We start from the raw sequence: 7468 nt of genomic DNA, 5'->3' as shown, positions 1-7468 counted from the left end.
AGAGACTTTGTTTAATGCACGTAAAGATACTATGTACGTTTGTCATAACGCTTGATAATTTGCCTGCTAATTTTAGAGTAGGTTAAGTCTGTGTCCGATCATAGTGGCTTCAAGCCAGTGCGTTTTTCCGGCATGCGACTTTAATTTCCACTGTAAACGGGATGTTCTTTGCAGTGTTACCACGATCTATGTGTGAAGAGGCACTGCCGTTAATAAGCCCTAGGCTTATATTTGCTCAACGTCTCTCTCAAATTGGCTTATTCGGGAAGTGTTTTTGTACGGGGGAGTTATCTCTGCATGGAAAGTTGCATTAACAAATTTTTGAATCCTTATCTGGACGGGATATTTCAGTTGGCGCAAACAAGAATACCACAAGGTATAACTAACTCTCTAAACATAATGATGTGACATTGGACAGAATGCAACCTTGGTTAGCCTGATTTAAACTAATTAAAGTGCAGCAAGCATTAGTGTATTTTGTGATGAAAAACTTGCCTACCTGTTTCTGGGACGCATGATGCCTTCCCTGAGGCCCGGGATCCTATTAACTCTTTCCCAACACTGTCTACACACCAACACGTTTCGTTACGAACTCCAAATACCAGACACTGCATTTCTTCATATGATCCATCTAGCTTGCAGCGTGGCTTGAAACGTCCCTTTAAAGCCTCGTTAGTGTATCCCAAAGCCCTTCGCAGCTCCTTTAGGCAGGGAGACAGGTTCGCTGAGGATAAAAAGGAGAATTACCAGTTTGCCACAGAAAAAAAACCCGAACTACTGGGTAGTTGATAGGGTGTGCGATAATTCCGGTGAACTTTCTTGTATAACCACAGCCACAGAACTTGTTTAGAAATTACCGTCAAAGAGGGCGCGCGCGAAAAGCTGTACTTTGCATTGGTCGATAGCCATATGCTATAATTTTATTTTATATTTAATTATCGCATTGTTTAGCTAGTAAAAGAACCAGAAAACGTTTCCTCCTTCTTTTTGTAGATTTATGGAAACAGTCGTGAAACTGAGTGTGGGACAAGTTTGCCTTCATACTCTATGGAAATAAATACAACTCCTAGTCAAAAATGAAAATCCCACCTGGTGCATCACAGTATTGCTTGTTTCCTCTGATGCGTGTTCCTGGCTCCTCATCGCCCATCTTGTTTACACACCAACATTCTCCAACTGAGCTGTCACACTGCATTCTTTCATATCCACCAGCTGGGTTACAACTTGGAATAAAGGTTTTTCCATTTCCGTTCTGGCTCCTGGCAGCGTTTGCTAACTGCTGTTCTTTGACGCATTTAGTTGGACCTGCACATGACATGGATGTGGTTGGTATATTATTATAAACTCTTTTAAAACGATTGCAGGGAATAGATTCTTCCACATCTTCACCGTGGGTAAATATGGTCGCTAAATAACAGTAAATTTATAAGATTTTAGCCACCTTTGAACGACGTAGCTCCGCTCAGTTTAATGTCTACTTTATAGTCTTCAGCCACAAAATGATGTACGTAAAAAGGGAAGAGGTGTTTTATGCCAGAAATGGTAAATTATTTGTGGTTGTTCTATACCTACCCTTCTTTTCACAGTTAGGACGTCCTCTTGTAGTTGTGGTCCAAATCATAAATCCATCCTCCGTAACACACCAACACTGTCCGGTGCTTCCTAAACATTGGACTGTTCTAAAGCTTCCATCTTGCTCACATTGAGGAATGAATACACCAGGTGGAACAGGAAAGCCAGGTAAACCGAGTATGCGGCTTTTCCATCGCTGACACGTGCTCAATTTAGCTAGGTGGAGGAACAGAAAGGTTACACTACACTACACCCGGTTACGCTAATTTATGCTACACTGCATAAACATAATACTGTCTCAAGGGGGGACTTAACGTAAATTTGAGTGAAATTTATAGTAATTTATAAAAGGAATAAAAGGAAGAAAATTATTTTTGGAACACCAACAGACAGTTGAACCCCACTCCAACAACAATAGGTTGTCAGGGGACGGTCTGGTGTCCGTCTACTAACTTTAAACTTCAAATCTACATCAAATCTTCAATATTTCTCCTTTAAGAAAAACTATCTCCTCCAAAAAATCTCCAAAAATCACCCAAATATTTACACAACACCCCTAAACATAGATTTATAGGACGAGCATAGTGTTTTTGTATTGAAAAGCGAACGAAATATTACTAAAAAGCTCAGGAAAAGCGGCAGAAAAGAACCTTTATGTTAAGTCCCGCCTTAAACTTAATGTAGCCGCTGTACACAGCTTATTAATTATAAATGACTTTTCGTTTTATTGATATATCACTCAAAATCTACAAATTCTTAAACATTACTAAAAGTTTCAATTCCTATACCTGGTGCTTTGGAGCAATCAAGGCTTGAAGGTTTTGACTGTAATGTTCCTGGAAGCTCGTATCCATGACTATCTACACACCAGCAATGAGAGGTATTACACTGCTCAGGCTTGTATCGACCGTCATCACTACATGCTGGTTCATAGGGTCTGACGGACGGTCCTCTCCAGCCAAGGTGTCGCTGACGTTCCCTCTGACAGGGTGATTTAGTCACTGTCCATCAAAATAGAAACCAAAACAAAAAGTGTGTTCTTAGATTTTCAGATTAAAAATAAGTGCTGCATTGCGGTCTATAAAAAACGCAGTACATAGTAAAACAATGTTAAGCAATTAATATGAACGAAACAGTTGTAGAACTTTTCCTCGAAGCACTTTACAATTTGATGCAGTTGCTATGAAGCCACATACCAGGTGCTTTGTTTTTATATTGGGCAAATGGTGAGGTTGCTTATGCGGAGAGGTTAACTGTTCTGAAGTCAACAAGACAGTAATGCAATTATCCACTGGCCTATGAAGAAAATTATGGGTTTTATTGGCTTTTCAGGTGTAGACTGTTAAACCTTTTTTAAGCCGTTTATTCTTATTTTGCTGTTATTCTAGTGCCTCGTCAAAATTTATATTTTTGATTTGTGTTGACTAACTGAGAAAATCAGACGAAATAGAGAGTATACAAATAGTTTTAGGTGAGATGAATATGTTTATCTCCGATAACTTACCTGAAGGTCTACATATGGCGCGTCCTCTGATACGTGTCCTCGGGACCTCATTTCCTCCTGCATCCACACACCAGCAGAGTCCTGATGATTCATGACACTGGGTACTTTTATACTCTCCATTTGTATCGCATTCTGGTACAAAGACTCCAGGAGCTGGTCTTCCTCTCCATCCCAGACTCTGCTGTCGTTCCTGTTGACATTTTGTCAATCCAGCTACAACGCAAACAACACGGCGGGTGTTAATCTTTGTTTCTGTCTTACTAATTAATTTGTTTTCAGGTGGCGTTACTACAATAATGGCTGCATTACAAAAGGGCAAACACCAAATTCCCAATCTTAACATTGTGTTATAGAACCATAGCGTTCACAGTAAAAATAACAACCCTTCGCTGGACAAAAGCTTCTTTTTTTTTTTTTAAAAAAAAAAAAAAAAAAGAATTAAAATTGCAAGTTCGTCCAGATATCTAATCAGTCTTTCTTATAAATCGAGCAATTAAACGAACCAGTGGTACTCAAATCGTCTTTGTTAGACGTTGGAGACGAGGCAGGTGATTGAGTGTAAGTGCGCATTTTCAGACCTGAGCGTTTACTTCCGATTGTCACGTTTAAAACCAATCGTATCAAGAAATGGTCTATTGTTGTGTTTTAACTTTTCCCATTAAGCATTAGACAATAGTCCTTTTGTTCTTGGTTGTGCAAAGGGACTTTGGCCGAATTTAACCGAAAAAGCTCGTGATGAAACATTGTCGGTATGAAAATGTAGCTGCTATTGATGGTCATCTATTCAACAGGTCAGCAATAGGGAGTAGTGAGGGCTTCGGAAAAGTTACTGGTTCGAAATTCGAAGTGTGTACTCATACTAAATCAGCTATTGTATTGGTATCTAAAGGTCCCTATATATTAACAATTAAAAAGAAGTACCTGTCTCATCACATTTGGGTCTCCCTTTCTTATCCACGACTCTAGTCCTTGGAATTTCGTTTCCCAGTCTATCTACACACCAGCAGCTGCCAATTGCTTGATTGCACTGCCCTGGGATGTACCCGCCATCTTTATTACAAGCTGGTACCCATGCACTACCGGCATCAGCATCGTTTTGACACTTCGTCTTACCAGCTAATAATAAGAAAGTTATTAAAACAGGATTTACGGTAAATAATTGCTATTGCAAATAATTTACAAAATGTATCCCTAAGAGGCAATATGTTGTCTCAAATGTAGTGTTAACATGGGGCGGTCGCACCTTGAACAAGGTCTCAGAAAAAAAAATACGCTCCTAATTATCTGTGGCTTTCTCAATTGTGACAGTTTGAAATAGAAGCCCTAAAAGGTACAAAAACGTGAGCAAACCCGCCATTTGATATACAGTGTCTCCTCACCCTCCCCCCAGGACTGCATTTTTCACAACTAACTCTTGAAACCCGTGACGGCAAACAAAAGATCCACAAATGCACAATCAAATCGAAGCCGTTGTTGAGATCAAAGCTGTCATATCCTTTAATACCAATGTAGATTTCATAATACAAACCTTCAGTTGTGCAGGAACGTCTTCCGTTTGCTCGTGTTCCGACAAGTTCATTGCCATTTTTGTCAACACACCAGCACTGACTAGTAGATTTATCACATTGCTCGGGAACATAGCTACCATCGGGTCGACATTCTGGCGTAAAAACTGCAGATGTTTTGCCATCTATTTGCCAGCCACGAGCACGCAACAGGTCTGTCTCACAACGTGTCAAATTACTGGCATCTATAGTAAGAAAGGAAAGGCAATAATTTATGTGATTAATTTTGCGCCATTTCAATTTGCCACAGAAGTCGTGTAATATATATAGACATGATGGTGCTACTATAACTCATCTCCCCAAGTGACAGTTTACAAAAATGATTTAAAATTTAGTTAGGATTGTAGCATTTGTTTAGGCAGAAAGTATTTTTGTCAGAGGTATACAGAACATTTATCGCTTTCCGTTACCATAGGCGATAAACCAATGTGAGATTGTTCGTAGTTCTTGTCATGTGTGCTCTCATGCAGTGGTTAATATATAACTATCATGACACCTTTACCTGTATCACATGTTGCTTGGCCACGGGTGCGGCTGCGGGGCATTTCCCTTCCAGTCTCGTCAACACACCAGCAGTATCCAGTAGACTGATGGCATTGTTTTCGGTCAAATCCACCGTCCGGACTGCATTGTGGAACATACACGCCAACACTCGCCACGGTGAGTGCTCCTAAAGCTTGTTTGCGGGCCCGTGCACAAGGTGCGCGGCCAACTAGGTGCGGATACACTTTAGTGCCTGGTTCCGCTGGCGGGGAAGGTCGTTGTCCTAAAAAACAACGCCACAGCATGCAAAAGCTTTTAATAAGACTTTAATTTTCCGAAGCATTTTAAGGGAATGCATTTAACATTTTGCCTACAAAGGATATTTTTTAATGTAAAACACGCACAGCGTAAATTAAAAACAAAGGTAAGGACAAAACGAAAGTTGTCGTACCGAACTTAGCACACTCTGCTGCTTGGCGAACGCCTGTTGATCCTGCCAACAAATAACCATCATAATTATCAACACAGAAGCATACAGAGCTGGAACGGTTACATTGAAGAGACTTGTAATGGCCATCATCACTTCGACATATTGGAACAAAGGCTCCAGATGGGGGCAAACTGGAATGACCGCTCAACTGGTGAAGATGTTGTTGGCACCTGGTCAACTTTTCTGCAAGAAGCAAAGCGAACAAAACCGTAATTAATTCACGACTTACGGATTCAACTACCAAATTACTAAAGACCCGTTTACTGCAGTAGACCTGATCCTGTTTCAGCCTTGTAAGTGTTTCGAAATTGCTTTTAGTTTTGAATTTTGCAAATGTTATTTTTTAGGTGATAATTATAAGTCTGGCGGAAAATTTCACTGTAGAGATTGGGGTAAAATGATAGAGCAAAAAAAAACCAAAACCAAAGTAATTACTCCGGCCAATCACAAAGGACACAGACAATCCAGTGAACCAATCAAAACTCGAAGCAAATACATGTAGCTGGCACGAAGCGCGGGAAACGTGCGGGAGCGAGTCACGATTGGTTTTGGTTTTAGTTCTGATTGGCTGAGAAAGTGGCGCGAGATTTTTAACCCAATCACTGAGCGTAGTAATGCAAAACCAAAGCAAACGCAATTTACTCTCGACACTCAAGTGAAAACCGCTCTAAAGACAATTCAAAACTAATCACTCACCGGGTGCTTTGCAGTCGGCTTGACCTCTGACTGTTGTACCTGGAATAGGGTTTCCATTTTCATCTGAGCACCAGCAGTAGCCATACCTGTAGTCACATTGGCCAGGTTGGTAATCTCCGTTCTCATTGCACTCAGGTATAAAGTGTGTGAAGTATCCAGCATCTTGAATTTGATTACTAACACACGCAGGTGCAGAATCTAAAAGACAGGATAATTCTAGATAAGAGTCACTCTTTTTATTTAGTGTTGTTCATGGCATAATTCAACTGGTAAAGAACAGTCAATATTCGTTGTTGACCAATTTTCCCATCATATGTCTTTGCTGTTTCCTTGGTCAAATACGAAGATGGAGTTAATTTATCAGCTTATTCCTTGTGCATGAAGGAGGTTAATCTTTTTTTACCTGGTTTGGGACATCTAATAGGGCCAGGTGACCTGGTTTGTAGGATCTCTGCTCCATTTCTGTCAACACACCAGCACTCATCGTTTTGTACACCACATTGTATATCAAGATACTCTCCAACAGAATTGCAACGTGGAAGGTATTTGCCAGGACTGGGGGGTGAGGTAAAGAAATCTGCCTGCTGCTGTTGACAAGGTGTGAGCGGTTGTTCTGTGATGTAAGAAGATAAGTAATTTTTATAATATCGATTGGGGATTAAGCCAACACTGAGCTGACTTTAAACTAGTCTCCAATAAAATAACCTTTTCATACACCTTTGCAAATGTTTCCTTTGTATATCTGTTTGACAGATAGGTGATAAAAAGTTATGGAAATTAAAGTCTCTTACCACTATCAGGGCAATCGTCGCTTATGATGCCACTTGGCAGGGACAGCAACAAAATGCTACCAGCTCTTTTGTTTCCATCTTGATCCACGCAGAAGCAATATGGTCCATGGCACTGTATGTTATCAAAGGAACCATCTGGTTTGCACCGAGGAACATACCGGCCCATGGCGGGATATTTCCAGTACTCCTGGTATTGCCGCTGGCACAAAGTAAGGGTCTTACCTAAAGGTTGAATATAATATAAATAAGAATGTCAAAGAAACAAATACGAATATTAATGGTTCTCCTGATATTGTAAACCATTGTATTCCCCCCTAAACCAAGTACACGTATATACTAGTTATGCAACGCTTTCGAGTGGTATACT

At 40.3% G+C, this 7468-nt stretch overlaps 1 protein-coding gene across 1 annotated transcript; it reads right to left on the bottom strand.

Moving 5' to 3' along the window:
- Positions 1 to 499: 499 nt before the first annotated feature.
- Positions 500 to 7323, bottom strand: LOC144639510 (thyroglobulin-like; the record flags this gene model as incomplete). Its single annotated transcript, XM_078498807.1, has 12 exons — positions 500 to 724; positions 1090 to 1305; positions 1573 to 1788; positions 2361 to 2573; positions 3077 to 3289; positions 3998 to 4192; positions 4605 to 4826; positions 5144 to 5407; positions 5576 to 5797; positions 6311 to 6508; positions 6714 to 6923; positions 7102 to 7323. Coding segments are annotated over 12 exons (2616 nt in total), but the record flags the coding sequence as incomplete, so codon positions are not given.
- Between the last annotated feature and the right edge of the window lie 145 nt (positions 7324 to 7468).

The sequence above is a fragment of the Oculina patagonica genome, unplaced genomic scaffold, assembly GCF_052425735.1.
Source record: "Oculina patagonica isolate OP01 unplaced genomic scaffold, crgOcupat unplaced1004, whole genome shotgun sequence".
Taxonomy (NCBI): domain Eukaryota; kingdom Metazoa; phylum Cnidaria; class Anthozoa; order Scleractinia; family Oculinidae; genus Oculina; species Oculina patagonica.
Note: the sequence above shows the minus strand (reverse complement) of the source record. Positions and strands in the feature narration are given on the sequence as shown.